Source organism: Mandrillus leucophaeus, unplaced genomic scaffold, assembly GCF_000951045.1.
Source record: "Mandrillus leucophaeus isolate KB7577 unplaced genomic scaffold, Mleu.le_1.0 Scaffold263, whole genome shotgun sequence".
Taxonomy (NCBI): Eukaryota; Metazoa; Chordata; class Mammalia; order Primates; family Cercopithecidae; genus Mandrillus; species Mandrillus leucophaeus.
In genome coordinates, this window is record NW_012102732.1 from 1,676,566 (window position 1) to 1,695,313 (window position 18,748).

Below are 18,748 nucleotides of genomic sequence, written 5' to 3' on the forward strand. Positions count from 1 at the left end.
ACCGCACCCGGCCCCCCGAGTATTTTTGATATGCAGTTTGTTGAATCCACAGATGTGGAAGACTGACTGTATTGTTTCTTTTTTTTTTTTTTTTTTTTTTGAGACAGAGTCTCCCTCTGTTGCCCAGGCTCAGTGCAGTGGTGCGATCTCCACTCTCTGCAAGCTGTGCCTCCTGGGTTTACGCCATTCTCCTGTCTCAGCCTCCCGAGTAGCTGGTACTACAGGCGCCCGCCACCACGCCCGTCTAATTTTTTGTATTTTTAGTAGAGACAGGGTTTCACCGTGTTAGCCAGGATGGTTTCGATCTCCTGACCTCGTGATCTGCCCACCTCGGCCTCCCAAAGCGCTGGGATTACAGACATGTGCCACTGTGCCTGGCCGACTATATTATTTCTTAAGACTGTATGTGAATCCACAGTTATCTCAAAGTTTAATCAAGAAAAGTTTAATCAAGTCAGTATAGTATGGTGTAGTAGCAGTCCTACAGGAATCCAGGTTACTTTGGGAATATCCATATTTAAAAGCATATGTAGTCAAAGAACTTCAGCCGCCTTGGAGTGTCATGCCTGTTTGCTTAGGACTTTTCCATTCTTCTTGCCTAGGTCCTCTTGTGGCAGTGCCTGTGCTAGTCCAGCTGTGACCCTGGTCTGGTGACATAGGATATTCTGCCCTACCTTACCCTGGGGCCGGTGACGATTACGTGAGAATTGTACAAGGCCTGGCACATAATAGGGGCTCATTGGAGTTACTGATTGATGAAATACTTAAGCAGATGGTAGTTCCTTCTCATGTGGTCAGTATTTTCTCTCCCCTCCTGCCTCCACATAGATACAAGCTCCCCAGACTGGCGGCAGGTCTCCTGAGCAATTTTCCTGTCCAGTTGTCTCCTGGCATCTGTGTGGAAAGTGTTTTGTGTTTCAGCTCCCAAACTGCTTTTTTGTCTGCCTTGAATTGCTTGAGAATTTAAGCCATGCTCTATATAGGTACATAATGCTAATATTTTTCCCTTTCTGTTTTTTTAATAGCCTATTTAAGAGACAGGGTCTTAAATAGGTAATAGGTCTTAATAGGTAAAGGCTCACTGCAGCCTTTACCTCCCACCTCAACCTCCCAAGTGGTTGGGATTACAGGTGTGCACCACTACACCCAACTGATTTTTTTTTTTTTTTTTTTTTTTTTTTTTTTTTTTGAGACAGAGTCTTACTCTGTCGCCCAGGTTGGAGTGCAATGGCGCGATCTTGGTTCACTGCAATCTCTGCCTCCCGGGTTCAAGTGATTCTCCTGCCTCAGCCTCCCGAGTAGTAGCTGGGATTACAGGCATGAGCCACCACATCTGGCTAAGTTTTGTATTTTCAGTAGAGATGGGGTTTTGCCATGTTGGCCAGGCTGGTCTCAAACTTCTGGCCTCAGGTGATCCACCGGCCTCAGCCTCCGAAAGTGCTGGGATTACAGGCGTGAGCCACCATGCCTGGCCCAAATTGCGTATCTTATAAACAAACTAGTTGATACACGTTGTTTCCGGTTAATCCTTTTTTAAAAAGACAGGGTCTCTCCAGGCTAAAGGGATCTTCCTGCCTCAGGGTCCTAAGTGCCTGAGATTCCTCCTGCTTCTTAGGCTGAGAGGGCGTTCTACTTTGCCTTTTAAAAATTAGCTTTTAATTTTGGAGTAATTCTAGATGTACAGAAAAGTTGCAAAGTTACGACAGAGCTCCTGTGTGCCCCCCACTGACAATTTATATCACCAGTGTGAGTTTGTCACAGCCAAGGAACTGACATTGGTGTGTTACTGTTAACCAAACCCATTCTTTCAGGATTTCACCAGTTTTTCCATTAATATCCTCTTTCTCTTGCTGGACTGCCTTATCTAAATTGAGGTTGCTTGAATATGTTTCTGGTCCTAAAGACAAGGCTTTTGTGGGATGCTTTAAAAAATAAAAAAGAATGCTGAGGTAGAGCTCCTAGAGATTCTATGCAGTCACTCTGATGTGGGTGAGAGAACTCCCCCATCCCCCAGCAGACGCCACTGCAGAGCCATGCAGAGATGGCTGGGAACCACAGGCTTGGGCTCGAAGGTGAGTCAGGTTTTCAGGTTGGGTTCCTTATGCTGGTGATGGATGGAGATAAAGTATACTGACATGTCTAACCAGACTTCTGAAGTGTATTTGGGGCTATAAATCAAGAAACTATATGTATCAGTAAACTTTATATCTTTAAATTTATGTGTATCTTTAAGGTTATATTAGTAAACATTATATAAAGATCCCTGCTTTCTCATTTACCTCTGTTTTAAGTCATACATTTAAATGAGTTCAGTGTGGGGAGAGGAGTTGAGAGGTGAAGAGAGGATCATGCAGAAGCCAGAGGGAGTTCATGATGAACTGATGGGGGTGGGGTGAGATGGGCTGTAGGGCGCCATGCGAGCCACCCAGAGACCAGGCATTGGCCCGTGCGTGTCTGCCGTAGTAACAGAGCTGTAGTTTTGATCACTAGGCTGTCACTAGTGGAAGGATCTGGGGGGCTGAGTGGAGACACCTGTGGCTCAGAGGCTGTGCTGGATCTTCATGGACAAGGCACCACCTGGTGGCAGGACATGGACTCAGTTTCAACACACCAGGGTTTTATTGTGTTCCCAACCCCTGCCCCCTGCCAGCTTTTTGGGGGAGGATTGATAAATCTTTGTGAAGTGACAGAAAATATCAAAGCCAGCCAATTGGAATCTTGCTTATTCTGATCTGTTATCTCAGGAGTGAAATTCGGGTGCTGAAGTGGTCTACCTAACTTCTATAGCGGTTGGGAGGTGTTCTCTGGGGGGTAGCAGTTCTGTGTTATGACATCACAAATGGAATTCAGGGGGAGGAAAGCAGGGTATAGGCTTAAGTGCCCAGTAGAGCAGGTGGGAATATAGGCCCTGCAACTAGCCAGGGAGCCTACTTGGTGTTTCTAAAACATATTTTCTGCCTTTTCTTATACATATTGTGTTAAAAGGCCTAGCAGTCACGAATAATGGAGACTGTCTTCTATTTCTGGGTGGAGTGTGCATATTATGGGATGGTTATGGCTTTATTTCCTACAGACGTTTTTTATCCAGGGCCTGTTTGACATTGCACATTGTTACTCGTGTTTGCCAAACATGTCCCCAGTCTTATTTGAGATAATTTTGTGTCAAAAATAGTGCGTCGTGGCTGATGCCTGTAATCCCAGCACTTTGGGAGGCCGGGGTGGGCAGATCACGTGAGGTCAGGAGTTCAACACTAGCCTGGCCAACATAGTGAAACCCCATCTCTACAAAAATAGGGAAAAATTTTAGCCGGGCATGATGGCAGGTGCCTGTAATCCCAGCTACTCAGGAGGCTGAGGTGGGAGAATCACTTGAACCCAGGAGGCTTGAACCCAGAAGGTTGCAGTGAGCCGAGATCACGCTATTCCACTCCAGCCTGGGTGATAGAACGAGACTCTGTCTCAAAAAAAAAAAAAAAAAAAAAGCCTTAGCTCAAGTGTTTGGCCAAATCAGTCCCCATGTCTTAAAAACTTCCAAAAAGGTGGGATGTAAAACTTGGTATTACGTCACTCTTACATGGCAGTAAATATATGTGCACGCCAATCTCGAACGTCTGTCTTGAACAACAAAAGAAGGCAGCCTCATTGTTTAGGCTATTTCTAGAAGCCTAGTACAGATTTTTTTGTGTGTGGCTATCCTGTGCTTTCATCTTTTACTTCTGGACCAGGAATTTACCATGTCTTAATTAAAATTTTAATCCTCTTGCAGAACTAACTCATTTATGAGTAGCTTTTAAAAATGGGATCTCCTGCCCCTGGAAGCTGGGCTGGAATCACCTTGGCGGCTGCTTGGACACCCATAGGGCCGTTGGTGGCCAGACCCATGCCTCATGTACTCAGTGGCCAACCAGTGGCCCTTTGCCATTTCACAGCCACTGGCCTTGACCGCTTTCTCTGCACCTGTCAGGTGGGAAAGGGCAGACTGGCCAAACCAACTCACATGTGTTAATTTGGATGTAAAAGATGGGGTCTTGCTCAGAGTCTGTTGCAACCGCAGAGCTCTACTTTGCTTTTTCAAGGCCAACTGCAGAGTAGCCCTTACTTCACACTAGAACAATGTCAGAAAATAATAGGCTTTCTTTAGACATCACACTACAGTTAATCCCACTGCTGAAAAATGGGGGGTAGAGCTTACACATTTCCCCCACCCCAACCTGTAAGATATTATGCGCTCTTGAATTGATCTTGGTTTTTACTATTGCTGTAACTTTTAGAGACAATGCAGTCTCTCTGAAGTCACCCAGACAAGCCCTTCTTTGAGCTCTAATCTGAATTCACTTGTGTCTCAGTCTGATTTCACTAGACCTCATGAAACCATAACCTGTACCTCAGAATTACAGAGCAGTTGTAGAGTTCACTTATTTTCCATCCTTTAGACTGCTTACACTTACATATGATCCTGATTTTAGACATGAAGTTTTATGTCCAGAAAATGAGCCCTCATTTTTGTATCCATGCATTAAAACCATGTTTTAAAGCAACTGTCGTAGGATAAGTTTGAACCAAGGAAGTTAAAAGTACTAGGTGTACCTCTAGCAAATTACTTTTAAGATATATAGACCAGGTGTGGTGTCTCATCCCTGTAATCTCGGTACTTTGGGAGGCCACGGCTGGCGGATCACTTGAGGTCATGAGTTTGAGACCAGCCTGGCCAACATGGTGAAACCCTGTCTCTACTAAAAATACAAAAAGTAGCTGGGTGTGGTGGCACACAGCTGTAATCCTAGCTACTTGGGAGGCTGAGGCAGGAGGATCACTTGAACCCAGGAGGTGGAGGGTGCAGTGAACTGAGATCACCCCACTGCATTCCAGCTTGGGAGACAGAGGAAGACTCCATCTCAAAAAAAAAAAAAAAATAGTCCAGGCAGGGTGGTACATGCCTGTAATCCCAGCATTTTGGGAGGCTGAGAGGGTGAGAGGGGTGGATTGCTTGAGTCCAGTTCAAGACCAGCCTGGGCAACACTGTGAAATCTTGTCTCTTTAAGGGGGGGAAAAATTGTAGCACTTACACATAGTGTGAGTGTGTGCATATACAGTGAAGAAACTCTAGGTTGCTTCTGTGTAACCCTAATCTCTAGTAGGTTCTTATGTATCCTCCTGCTGTTTCTGTATACATCTTTTGAATTTTGTAAAGGGAAATATGAAATTACATGTTTCTATTTCAACACAGCTCTCTCCTTTTATAACAGAGGTTGTATGTGATACGTATCGCTTGGTACCTGAATTTTTTTGTTTTTAATAGACATGGGAATCTCACTATATTGCCCACGATGGTCTTGGACTCACTGACTCCTGCGATCGTCCCATTCTGGCCTCCCACAAGTGCTGGGAGCCGCCATGCTTGGCTACATTTTTTTTTTTTTTTTAACATTCCATTGGGAGGTTGGCGCAGTGGCTCTTGAGTGTAATCCCAGCACTTTGAGAGGCCATGGCAGGTGGATCACTTGAGGTCAGGAGTTCGAGACCAGCCTGACCAACAATGAAACCCTGTCTCTACTAAAAATACAAAATTAGCCAAGCATGGTGGTGCACACCTGTAATCCCAACCACTTGGGAGACTGAAGCAGGAGAACTGCTGGAACCCCTGAGGCCAAGTTTGCAGTGAGCCGAGATCGTGCCACTGCACTCCAGCCTGGGCAACAAGGGCGAAACTGCATCTTTAAAAAAAAAAAAAAAAAATTCCATTGGAATTTGCCATAATTTATTTAATAGGCCTTCATAAGTTTTTTTCCCTATTCAATTAATATATAAATACATTTTTAAGTTTAAATATACATGTTATCTCTTTAAAAATTTCCAACTTTAAATATCACAGATAAGGCACTAGCCTGCTTTGTCCATCCCCAGCCCCGTTCCCTTCTTGCCCCCTCCACTTTATAGGGCCAGTCACTGTCCTTGGTTTACAATTTATACATCTTATAAAACTTTTTAAAGATTTGATATAGTTCTAGGAAAATGAATGTGGGTGAAAGACATTTCAGAGTACCTGATTTTTCTTTTTTTAAATTGAGCATGTATGTTTGATTTAGAGCATTTGAGCTAGTTAAGAATCAGCAAAAAGACATTTTTCCTTCTCTTCATCCTTTCTCTTGAGTGTACATCTGAGTTCCTTTCCTTTTAACCCTCTTCCACAGTATTTCTGTCAAGGCATGATGGTCTAGAGACTAGTTTAGAAGTATGTGTATATGTTTTCAGAAATAAGCTTTAAAAAAATAATAAATTGAGATGAGGTCTCACTGTGTTTCCCTGGTTGCTCTCAAACTCCTGGACTCAAGCATTTCTCTCACTTTGGCCTCCCAAAGTGCTAGGATTATAGGCAATGAGCCACTGGTTGGACCGGAAATAACTTTTAAGCCATCATTAATTAAGTACCTATTAAAAGACTGTCAAGATTGAAATCGATCTTTAATGTCTTAATCTTAAATGTCTGGGTGGTAATACCTGTTTCTTGGTATTTTGAATGTTTTGAGATGCTTGAGTGGTGAGGAATACCATTTTATTCAGGAATGATTGGAGAGGCTTATGATGTAATCTTAAGCATTAGGGTTTTGGAGAGTTCCTAAAGGGGGAAGTGAGTGTGACGCTGTCCATGGTGCTGAATCAGATTGCATGCTGCTTCGAATGGCAGAAAAGCTCTGAAATTGTGAAGGCCACCCACACACACAACTACCTGACTGTTAAAAAGCTCATCTCCTGTCTGCAGTTGAGATTCCTAATTTCTGTTGGTGTCCGATGCACCAGGGAAAGCCGACTGTGTAGGCAACCGTGGGGCCAGCATTAGTTGCAGTGAGCTGTTATAATATGTGGAAGAACAAATTGATTTAAATGGGACGTGTGAAGCTAGGTAAAACCTAAAAGTCCTGCTGTGATTATTCTGCTTGTAGAATAACCATCTGTGTCAGTGTGAGAAATCTATGCTTTAAAATTAATGAAAAGTGATTGGAATGTTGTTGTAATTTACACCTTATTTGCCAGTTGTAACTTAAAATGTTTTGAATCCAAACTTGAGTTATATGTGTTTTTCAGCCCAAGCATTTAGCACGCATTTAGAGTGATCAGTTTTATGGTTTCCTAAATACTTTACATAATCCAGGCTCTTTACATAATTATACAGTAATCGTCCACTGACACCTTGAGGATGATGATTTGATGTTTTAAGACACTGGCATGGGTGGGCGATCCCAGCACTTTGGGAGGCCAAGGCGGGTGGATCACTTGAGGCCAGGAGTTCGAGACCAGTTGACCAACGTGGTGAAACCACATCACTACTAAAAATACAAAATTATCTGGGCGTGGTGGCACGTGATTGTAATCCCAGCTACTCAGAAGGTTGAGACAGGAGAATAGTTTGAACCCGAAAGGCAGAGGTAGCAGTCAGCTGAGATTGTGTCACTGCACTCCAGCCTGGGGAACAGAGTGAGACTGTCTCAAAAAAAAAAAAAAGATACTGGCATGTGTTCATGATGAAAAAGTTTAAAATAATTTGTTTTAATATATACCATTTGCATATGTTCAGTAATCTTCACAACAAAATTGCCTGTAGAATTGTTTGTAATTACTAGGAAACCTGTAGTAAAATAATGACTTTCCACAACAATTAGATAAAGGTTCTTTATGCTGATTAGCTATTGTAAAGTAAGAACTACCTAAAGAATTTTTTTTTTTTTTTTTTTTTTTTGAGACTGAGTCTCACTCTGTCGGCCAGGCTGGAGTGCAATGGCACGATCTTGGTTCATCGCAGCCTCTGCCTCCTGGGTTCAAGTGATTTTCATTCCTCAGCCTGCTGAGTAGCTGGGATTACAGGTATACACCACCACACCCAGCTAATTTTTGCATTTCTAGTAGAGATGGGGTTTCACCATGTTGGCCAGCCTGGTCTCGAACTCCTGGCTTCAGATGATCCATCCGCCTTGGCCTCCCAAAATGCTAGGATTACAGGCATGAGCCACCATGTCTGGCCTACGTAAGAGATTTTACATAAAAAGTTTTGTGCAGAGTATCATTGCAAAGAAAGCAAATTATAGTGTGGTATAGCATGTTTTCAAATTCCATTTAGTGTTTTGAAATAACAGAAGTTTGTATTTAGTAAACATTAGTATAAATATTTTTCGGATTAGAATGAACCTTTACTGTGCTACAATTGAATTTTTTTTTTTTTTTTTTTTTTTTTTTGAGACGGAGTCTCGCTCTGTTACCCAGGCTGGAGTGTAGTAGCGTGATCTCGGCTCACTGCAAGCTCCACTTCCCGGGTTCATTCCATTCTCCTGCCTCAGCCTCCTGAGTAGCTGGAACTACATGCGCTCGCCACCATGCCCGGATAATTTTTTTTTGTATTTTTAGTAGAGACGGAGTTTAACCGTGTTAGCCAGGATGGTCTCAATCTCCTGACATCGTGATCTGCCTGCCTCGGCCTCCCAAAGTGCTGGGATTACAGGCGTGAGCCACCGTGCCCAGCCACAATTGGAATTTATTTATGATTAGGCAATATCAAAAGTATAAGTTTATATTTTGCTTATTCCATTAAAGCCATGAATGTGAAACCCATGGAATTTGTTTTTCTTCTTTAAAGCTGGAGATACAGATGACCCACCAAGAATTACTCAGAACCCTGTGATCAACGGGAATGTGGCCCTGAGTGATGGACACAACAACACGGAGGAGGACATGGAGGATGGTAAGTGCCTATCGTTCGCCTCCTCGCAGCGGGCGGAAACCTGTCAGAAAACAGATTCAGATCCATGTTTTTTTCTTGGGTACTTGTGAGCTTGAGCATAGCTAGTTTTCAGGAGGCTGTAACTGAGGAAAATCCTGTTTGGGTTTTGAGTTTCAAGATGGCCTACACCATTTCCAGGTAAGTAGAGTCTCCCTAGCCTAGGTGAGGAGGTGTAATTTAGGTTTAAATGTAATAGGTGGGTATTTACTCACGCCTGCAGGTCTCCAGCCACTGCTAGTATTGGGAACAACAAGCATGTCTTACTCTCCTTCCTGTTTGTTTGCAGCAAGATACGTGCAGACATTGGAACTTGGCTTTCCATTGCATTCTCATTGCAGGGTGTATATCAGTTGATGATAGCTGAGAATCCCTCCCCACTCCTGTTAGGGATGAAATCAGATTCAAGCTTTGGCCTTCATTCTCCCTCACTGAGTTTTGGTCTATAGCTTCTCTGTGAGAAAGCACACTCATGTATGTGCATGGACTTTTTTTTGTGTAGGAGATCAGTTTTTTTCTTCCAAGACCATTCCTTCTTTAAATTTATCAGATTAGTGACCTCAACATTTGCAAGGTCACACTTGTGAGTAGGGAGCAGCCATAATTGCAGTATGCAGCCCCTGGAGTCTTGAGTGTAATATGAAACCATGTTCTGTCAAAAAGCATGTCCATCAATCCTCATGAGGGTTGTGTCCTTCCCAGGGGAGTAACGGGGCAGTTGAAAGAAACCATCAGTCACGGGCTGCACCACCAGAAGGACTGCTGTTCAGACCTCCTGCCAAAAGTTCAGCCTCCATGAGAAACTGCAGCCGTAGTTGAGAGTTCTCTCACAGTGCGGTTTACCCCTGGCAGCTGGCTGAGGCAATATCTGAGGAAGGTAAAGAGGCGTGGTCTAAACCCGCTGCTTTGTTACCTGTGGAGTGCGCTTTCCACCGTAGACAAGGGCAATGGTGTGGGTGTGGTCTTGCTGGTTGTTGGGCTTTGGAGTTTTTACTTCAGACATTAGAGATGCCGAAAGTGGTTTAGTGAGCGCATTTGGGAAGGCGTGGCCAGGTCTAAGGCGCCAGGTGTGCTTTTGGGATCCATTCTAGCCACTTGTGGAGCAGTGACAGGCCCTGCCCTATTGGAGCATTCCCAGTCTAGTTCCCACAGAGCAATCTGTGCCAACATTTCCCTACTGTGTTTTGTTTTTTTTAGGGGGGAGGTCTTGGGAGGAGACATAGATATAGGGTGGAGCTTCTCAGCTTCTCATGGCATCTTGGATAATTCTTGGTTGTGGGAAGCTGTCCTGTACATTCCAGGATGCCCATGGCCGCTGCCCCCCACTTGCAGTCATGACATGTCTCTAGACATTGACAAGTGTCTCCTGGGGAGAATGACTTATGAGGACATAAGTATGGGTAAAAATCCCCTTCCTTTTGAGGTACATTTCACTAAGTTAGTAGACAGTGGTGCCACACCGTAGGACCTAAAAGTGGAGATGCCCTTCTTGTGACCTCCTTGATGGAAAAAGCGTATAATCCAAGAAGGTTGAGTAAACTTCAGTAGCATCTTTCCTTGGTTTGGAACTATGGTTGCCGTTGAAAGACCCAGCATGTAATATCTTTCTGATGGCAAAGTGCACGGGAGGGAGGTGGTCCTGACTGTAGGAGAAGAACTTGTAGCTGAGGGCAGCATTTGCCAGCTGCAGTAAGAATTGTGCAACCCTCTTCTTCAGGGGATAAGTGTGTTGTGAAAAATGCACAGGATTCTAGGAAGTTATAGATGTGTTTGGCTAAACAAGCTTTATTTACCATTGTATGTCTCAGGGTTGTCGTATCAGAAGCAACATAAATTGCTTCTCCAAAAGTTTTTGTTAATGATGCCCCAAGACTCTGGACTTCAGAGCTCCCCTTTTTTTGAGTGTCCTGTTTACTTGAGTGTTGAGTGTCCATTTCATACTAGGACACACAATCTGGGAAGCATCTCTTTTGAAGTTTTGTCTGTAGCCAAACTATCCGAGACTTGATTGATGTGCACAGAAGACTTCTTAGTAAGGGACATTTCTTGTCTAAGAAGCTAAGTAGCTAATGACATAGCGATGGGAGACCTGTATAGTTGAGGAAGAGAACTTACTTAAAAATCCTGTTAACATAGAATTATGGGCAAGTATCAGAATTATTTTTTACTATATCTACTCATTCTATACTTTAAGTTCCTCATTCACTGTTTTTTGTGAGATGTCCAAGGAAGTTATTTTATTTTATTTATTTCGAGATACAGTCTTTCTCTGTCACCCAGGCTGGAGTGCAGTGGTATGATGACCGCTTACTGCTTCCGCAGTCTCCTGAGTAGCTGGGACTACAAGTGTATACTGCCATGTGTGACTAATTGTTTGTAGTGACTGGATCTCTCTATGTTGCCCAGGCTGGTCTAGCACTTCTGGGCTCAAGCAGTTCTCCTTTCTTGGCCTCCCAGTGTGTTGGGATTATGGGCATGACCCATTGCACTTGGCCCAAGGAAGTTTTATTTTATTTTATTTTGAGATAGGTTCTTGCTGTGTCGCCCAGGCTAGAGTGCAGTGGTGAGAGGTGAGATCTCAGCTCACTGTAACCTCTACCTCCTGGGTTTTTGCGATTCTCCTGCCTCAGCCTGCTGAGTAGCTGGGATTACAGGCACACGCCACCACACCTGGCTACTTTTTGTGTTTTTAGTAGAGACGGAGTTTCACCGTGTTGGCCAGCTGTTCTTGAACTCCTGACCTCGGGTGGTCCACCTGCCTTGGCCTCCCAAAGTACTGGGACTACAAGTGTGAGCCACCAAAGAAGTTTTAGAGCAAATATGGCCTCTGAAGATCTAGATGGATCTAGATTTAGAATGTTGTTCTCCATGAGACTAATTTGTGGGGATTAACGAGGACTTGCAAGAACTTGTATTAGAATGAAGAAGTTAGCTAAAATCACTGCAACAGCACATTTTGGGAAATTTTATACCAACCTTTCTGATTCAAAAATCTGAAGTGTTGTGTTTTTCTTTAACTTACTTTTTTTTCTCTTTTCTTTCTTTTCTCCTTCCTTCCTTCCTTCCTTCCTTCCTTTCCTTCCTTTCCTTCCTTTCTTTTCTTTTCTTTTTGACGGAGTTGCACTTGTTGCCCAGGCTGGAGTGCAGTGGCACGATCTCGGCTCACCGTATCCTCTGCCTCCTGGGTTTAAGCAGTTCTCCTGCCTCAACCTCCCAGGCAGCTGGGGCTACAGGCACCTGCCACCACGCCTGGCTAATTTTTTTGTATTTTTAGTAGAGATGAGGTTTTACTGTGTTGGCCAGGCAGCTAGTCCCGAACTCCTGACCCCGTGATCCACCCACCTCGACCTCCCAAAGTGTTCGGATTGCAGACGTGAGCCACTGCGCCCGGCCTACCTTTCTTTTTGCAACTGAAGCCTAGACTGGTCCATTGGCCTTTGCCCTGGGAGGATAAAATTGCTATAACAAAGTGCACAGTGGGAACTTTGTGCTGTAGGTAATTGCCGCTGCTGCTGCTACAAGAGTCTCCAGGGACCAGATTGGAAGGTAGTGAGTTATCAAGGAGTCTGGTTGAGGATTTGTGGTGACAGCAGTTTGCAGAAGCTTGTTGCGCTGTCATTTACAATAAAAATAAGCAGTAATGAAATGGTACTCTGCTAATGTTAGTGGCATCCAGGCAGATTGGAGTCTTTGTGCATGAAGCGCTAATTTTGCAGGGAATGTGGGTGTCCTTCCTAATCCCTAGTATACTTGGAAGTTGCAGAAAATAGTACATAAGATCCTGTATACTGTTAAGTGTTTTCTTGGGCAAAGATCTCCATCACTCAGCCTCATGTAATTCCTCGTAGGAGGACAATCTGGCTGGCCATATCTGTGAAAGCTGGTTTCCAAGTCCACTTCTCCTTTTTATTGGACTTTTTTTGGAGACAGAGTTTTTTGCTCTTGTTGCCCAGGCTGGAGTGCAATGGCATGATTTCAGCTCACTGCAGCCTCCACCTCCCAGGTTCAAGCGATTCTCCTGCCTCAGCCTCCCAAGTACCTGGGATTACAGGCACACAACACCACACTTGGCTCATTTTTGTGTTTTTAGTAGAGATGGGGTTTTGCCATGTTGGGGCAGGCTGGTCTCAAACTCCTGACCTCAGGTGATCCTCCTGCCTCGGCCTCCCAAAGTGCTGGGATTACAGGCGTGAGCCACTGCGCCCTGCTGACCTTTTTTTTTTTTTTTTGAAACGGAGTCTCGCTCTGTTGCCCAGGCTGGAGTGCAGTGGTGCAATCTCGACTCAGTGCAAGCTCCACCTCCCAGGTTCACGCCACTCTCCTGCCTCAGCCTCCCGAGCAGCTGGGGCGCCCTCCGCCAAGCCCGGCTAATTTTTTTTCTTTTTTGTATTTTTAGTAGAGACAGTTAACAAGAGCGTGTTAACCAGGATGGTCTTGATCTCCTGACCTCGTGATCTGCCCGCCTTGCCCTCCCAAAGTGCTGGGATTACAGGCATGAGCCACCGTGCCCAGCCAGACCTTTTGTTTTTTAGTAAAAGTTTTACATTATTCTATTAGTATGAAGAGTTTTCAGGAAGTGAGGTGAAATTTTAATACACCTGAAGTGTCATCTAAACTTCGTGCTTAGCAGATTTGATAAGTCTGTTCTAAGAAATGTGCCTTGAGTGTGAGGCTGAAATAGAGTGTACAGTGCACTGTGAACTATCCACTGTGTGTCAGGATAGTGCTACACTCAGGGGCACAGAGACGGATGCATGGTGGCCTATGTGGGGCTGGGCAGCAGGTGGACGAAGTGCAAACTTTAATTCTGAGTCTCACCATTGTTTGGGTCTCTTTAATATTTAAGGAATATCTCGGGAAATTTAATGTATAGGGCAAAAGTTCAAAAAGCATTTATAATATGTATTGATTTGGGATACATAAAATCATACCCTATAAACAGCTGAATTATATAAAATAGATGAGTTAGAAGAGAGGCATAACCTTGTTTCTTTCAGCTTTTTAGGTCCTGCAGTGACTTTCCATTTGGTTGCTTCTGTGCAGTTCTGTATACATGGGCTTCGTAAAGCGGGCAAGCTCGTAGTCTCATTTTGTTGAGACCTGTGTTTTGTGAGTGTTATGGTAACTTCCAGGAGTGGTATTTTAAAAACCAGAGTCAGGGTCACTGTGCGTAGTGTCTTGACAAATCTTGGATATTAAAATCCTCTATTGTCACTTGTAAAACAGCCTTGGCAGACTTCCATTTCCTCACTTAAAATGTAGGAATTGACATTTGTCTCTTGTCTACCTTGCAGAACTTAACTCCTGATCAACTGTGAATTGCATGATCCTAAAAACACATGGCAAAACTTGTTCCACCATGCCATTCTAGACATTATTATCTTAAACAAGTTTGTTGCCTTTTAGTAGACTTCTGTCCCTCAAAGGGATTAGGGTAATACCACTTAAAGAGGCTTATATAAATAATTCTCTTGGACAAGATGCACCTCTTTCAGCTGCTCTTCCTTCCACAGCGCCTGTGCTGTAAACAACTCAGCAGGGTTATGTGGAATAAAAAAGTTTGGCATGAAGAGTGTCTCAAAGAAGGTAGAAGTGCTTACCATCACACATGCTTTTGATATTTCAATTCTACCCTCCCAGGAGGACTGATGGACATGTTTTCTTAAAACCAAACTCAGTCATAAACTTCAAGCAAATTCTGTTCCCCGAGAAGTGGCTGATGCTGAGAACTCAGTTGTTAGTGAACTTTGGAATCTGAAGGATTGTTGGATGCCGTGGTGACTGCCTTCAGGGGCCTGAAGATGAAGGATGGGAGGATGTTTTTACGGGCTCTTTACCCAAGCCTACAAGTCTCGTTTTGTGCCTTAGGAGCCTGGTGGTCAGGGATGTCAGAATAGCACCTGATTCTAAGCCGGGAACAGCCTTCCAGGCACTGCGTATAGAGCGTGGCCCTTGGTGTGGCCCTGGATCTCCTGCCAGTCCGTGAGCTGTGTGCAGGCTATAATGAGATAGGTACAGAAACTGAAAGGAAGCGTTTAGAAGCTTGTGTAGCATGTTGACCTTGCTGTGGCAATTTCATTATGCTTTATAAAAGTATTGGTCAATAACACATTGGTGTGGGTGCAGGAGGACCGTGCCTTCACAGGAGTCTTTTGAGAAGCAGTGAGATGCTGCAGGGTTTGTCAAAGGTGATTGACTGATGGCCACATGCAAATGAATAGTCACTGTCATCAGTGAAAGATTGAATTTTAAATGGAGACCTTCAGTTGGACCTCTGCTAAGAGGCGCTGTGTTGGCAGAAACTTAAATTTCTTAAATCAGCCTTTGGTCTTATTATCATTGAACAATTTATACTGCTTATGTGGGAAAAGATACCAGTTTCTTTAAAAAAACCAAAAAAAAAACAAACAAAAAAAAAACTCCCCCTAGGGTGTCCAGGCTAGTAGTTTTACAAAAATTGTGAACTAATGAAGTTAACTTTATTATTAGGCTACTGTTGTAGCCATTGTCTTGCCTCTGAGCAGTGCTGAGCTTCCAGGGGGATGGCTGTTTTCCTGGCTCTCAAGTCCTGCCTGTATGTTCTGTGCTCTCTAAAGTCAGCCCAAGTCCCATGTTGTGGTCTTTTCCCCCAGAAGTCCTGTCCTTGAACAGATGTGAGCCATGTCGTTCCTTCTCTCCAAAGTCTCTCCACTCACGGGGTGCACGGGGTCCTTGGGAATTCAGCTTTAGTAAAGTAGACATTGTTCTCATGTGGAACTCAGTCTGACAGGGATGGCAAGTGTGTGGTTAGCACTCTGTGAGTTTTGGACTTCATAAGGAAGAATTAATCCATTCAGAAACTGTATGTCATCTCAGTCTTAGGCTTTTAATAAATCGGAAGCAATTTTTTCGAACCGTTAGATTTTAGCAGTTAAATCAAGATGTATAGAACAGTTTACTCCATGTTGATTAATGCTAGTGCTTTTGGTTAGTGCACAGGCTCTGTGGCTGATGATGTGTTTTTTTTGCAGACACCAGTTGGCGCTCTGAGGCAACCTTTCAGTTCACTGTGGAGCGCTTCAGCAGACTGAGTGAGTCGGTCCTTAGCCCTCCGTGTTTTGTGCGAAATCTGCCATGGAAGATTATGGTGATGCCACGCTTTTATCCAGACAGACCACACCAAAAAAGCGTAGGATTCTTTCTCCAGTGCAATGCTGAATCTGATTCCACGTAAGACAGTTTAAATGATGCAACTACAAACCCCCACATAGTTGTATTACATTACTGGAAGCCAAATTCGATCAGCCTAGTGCAATTGTATCTTATTTGCTGCCTCTACATAGTCTTTTGATTTTAAATTAGATTAAATACGTCTTTCTCTTTAAAACCCACTGGTGTATGTATAATACCCAAGCTAGAAAAGTGTATTTTTGTCTTGTAAGTAAAAAAACTAAAAATAGTTTGTTGGAATCTGCCAGCCCATGGAATCAGGGCCTTACCAGGATTAGCTGACCATAGAGCCACCAGGCTTAATTCTTACTCTGCCTGAGCAGAAAATGGCAGCTGTCAGAGCCAGACATCCCTTCCATTGTGTGATAACTAATTTGTACGGGTTGTTCAGAAAGTACAAGTAAAACATACTTTGTGAAGGATTTATGCAACATGGCCCTCTGACTTGAGGAACATTTAAACATTCATGTATATTATGAAATGTCCAAACACTGAGAAATCTTGATGGTCCTTCTATTTATATGAATTAGAAAATTAATTCACCTTTTATCAAAAACCCAGTTGATTCTGGGAGTGCGGACCACTGTCTGCATCGGAGCCAGGGGAGGCTGTTGACTTGGACTGCACCTATCCTAGTCTCCCTGTGACCCTTTGGAACCCTCAGTAACGTGTTCCCCGGAGTGAACTGGCTCTAGCTGTTCTGTCAGTTCCCCCAGGGAATAAAATTTATGGAGTCTCACTCTGTCGCCAGGTTGGAGTGCAGTGGCCTGATCTTGGCTCACTGCAACCCCCGTCTCCCAGGTTCAAGCAACTCTCCTGCCTTGGCTTTCCTAGTACCTGGGACTACAGGCGTGTGCCACCACACCTGCTAATTTTATATTTTTAGTAGAGACGGGATTTCACCATATTGACCAGGCTGGTCTTGAACTCCTGACCTCGGGTGATCTGCCTTCCTTGGCCTCCCAAAGTGCTGGGATTACAGGCGTGAGCCACTTTGCCCGGCTGTACTTTCATTTTCTTTCATGTTTAAGTAAGAAGTGCCAAGGTAGTTTTATGATGCAGCCAGGGCTTTTGGATGGTTTAAAAAGTTTTCCTCTTTTGTTCACATTATGATGTGATCTGATGAGTGTTTGGGCTACGTTTGTTTCAGTCTGATGGACAACTTTAGCCTGAAGAGCACTTTGGAAAAACAGTGAATGGTCCATACCCAGTGTCAGCGTCCCGAGCAAGCAGGAAGTGCTGCGGGAACAGCACTGTCCTACCCTTGTCCTGAAGAGTCAAACCGTTTCAGGGTTCAGTTGTAGCGTTGATTTATAAGGCCCCACTTTAATCGCAGACCTTAACTTTCTGTGGCTTAAGGAGCTGTGTGTATGGTTTTTGAACCTGGATTTAGAGACCCCTTTGTGGTTCACCCCACAGTTGACTGCATACAGTAGTTCTCTTTTGGTTGTAATTTGTGCCTCGTCAGTGAATTCCTCGATGCCAGGGCAGGACAGCAAACTAAGGCCACAGAGCTCCCTGGTGCTGGTTTTGGGGCTGGTTTTTCCCCAGTGTGTGCTGGAGAGCATCCTAGGAGAGCCTGAGAGGCGTAGCACTGAAGGGCTGCAGGGGCAGGAGCGACACTGAGAGGTGACCCCTATATCAGCAGTAGAAGCAGAGGTTTACATCCACCCATCTGTTCTTTTTGGTTCTTTCCTAATAACTATTATCTGACCAAAAAGTTGTAGTCTTGTACAGAATCCACAACTGGTATTGAAAGTTCAAAATTGTATAGATACAATTAAAATTTCCAACTTCTGAGGAATTAAAAAATGAAACCATGAGTGAAATCCCTACAGAATACACTGGGGGAGCCCCAAACACCCTTTTTTCTATTAAAGGTAAAAATGCCTCCGTCCTACCTTTAACCCCAACCGGAAAGGAGAGAGCAGCAAAAACATAAGTGGGAATTTTGGTGTGCTATGTTTACTGTCTTTAAAAATGTGTAACATCTGGTGAATATGTCAACTAAGGCTCAGATTATTCTTTTAAACAGGTCGTGGTCTTGCCATGCGCAAGCAGTGCTGAAGATAATAAATTACAGAGATGATGAAAAGTCGTTCAGTCGTCGTATTAGTCATTTGTTCTTCCATAAAGAAAATGATTGGGGATTTTCCAATTTTATGGCCTGGAGTGTAAGTAACGGTGTATTTAGTCTAAATAATCGGTGCATTACTGCTTGTTGTTCCCTTACCTTTTTGATTTTTCAAGTCCTTTATTCATTTTAGAGCTAGATTTTTGCTTTCTGAATTGGACAGGTGTCTTTGAAAACATGTTTTCTCCAGTTTCCTATTCTAGGTTTTTAGCAGCTTTCTGGATTCACGTCTCACCTTGTAGTCAGTCATTCAAAGGGAGTTCCCAGTGGGCTAAATTTCCTTTAAAAGACATAATGCTGTTTGAGGTCCTTTCATGATTCAGGCATAGTACTGAGTGGTTCCACGTGACTCCAGTAACTTCATTCAGTTCATTTTGGCTCCTTTTTGCAGAGGTGGTAGCCGGTGGAACAATCTAGGAATGTTCCTTCTTACTCTGCTAAGTCACTTATCATTGCCTTCTCCAGCCCCTCCCCTCGCCTCCTTAGAGGAGCACAGATTTCTCCTGTCCATGCTGTGGCTCTGAGCCCCTGGGTACCTCTGGGATGCCTCTGAGGTGCCAAGCATTTGCTGTGTGTGTTGTGAGACCACTGTTAAAAGCAAATTGAAACAGTCTAAAATTAGCAACAAAGTTGGGATG

At 43.9% G+C, this 18,748-nt stretch overlaps 1 protein-coding gene across 3 annotated transcripts in view; it reads left to right on the forward strand.

The window, feature by feature from the left end:
* The window catches only part of USP7 (ubiquitin specific peptidase 7 (herpes virus-associated)), a 71,139-nt gene that overhangs the window by 24,345 nt on the left and 28,046 nt on the right, over positions 1–18,748 (forward strand). The window contains exons 1-5 of one of the 3 annotated variants that reach the window (XM_011984197.1): positions 1,927–2,072; positions 8,627–8,731; positions 9,470–9,644; positions 15,778–15,976; positions 18,012–18,150. In XM_011984197.1, coding sequence (XP_011839587.1) covers positions 15,891–15,976; positions 18,012–18,150 — 225 coding nt within the window. In that variant the 5' untranslated portion in view covers positions 1,927–2,072; positions 8,627–8,731; positions 9,470–9,644; positions 15,778–15,890. Of the gene's footprint in view, positions 1–1,926; positions 2,073–8,626; positions 8,732–9,469; positions 9,645–15,777; positions 15,977–18,011; positions 18,151–18,748 lie in introns of those variants that run through there. The other 2 variants (XM_011984196.1, XM_011984195.1) reach the window with 2 other exon arrangements.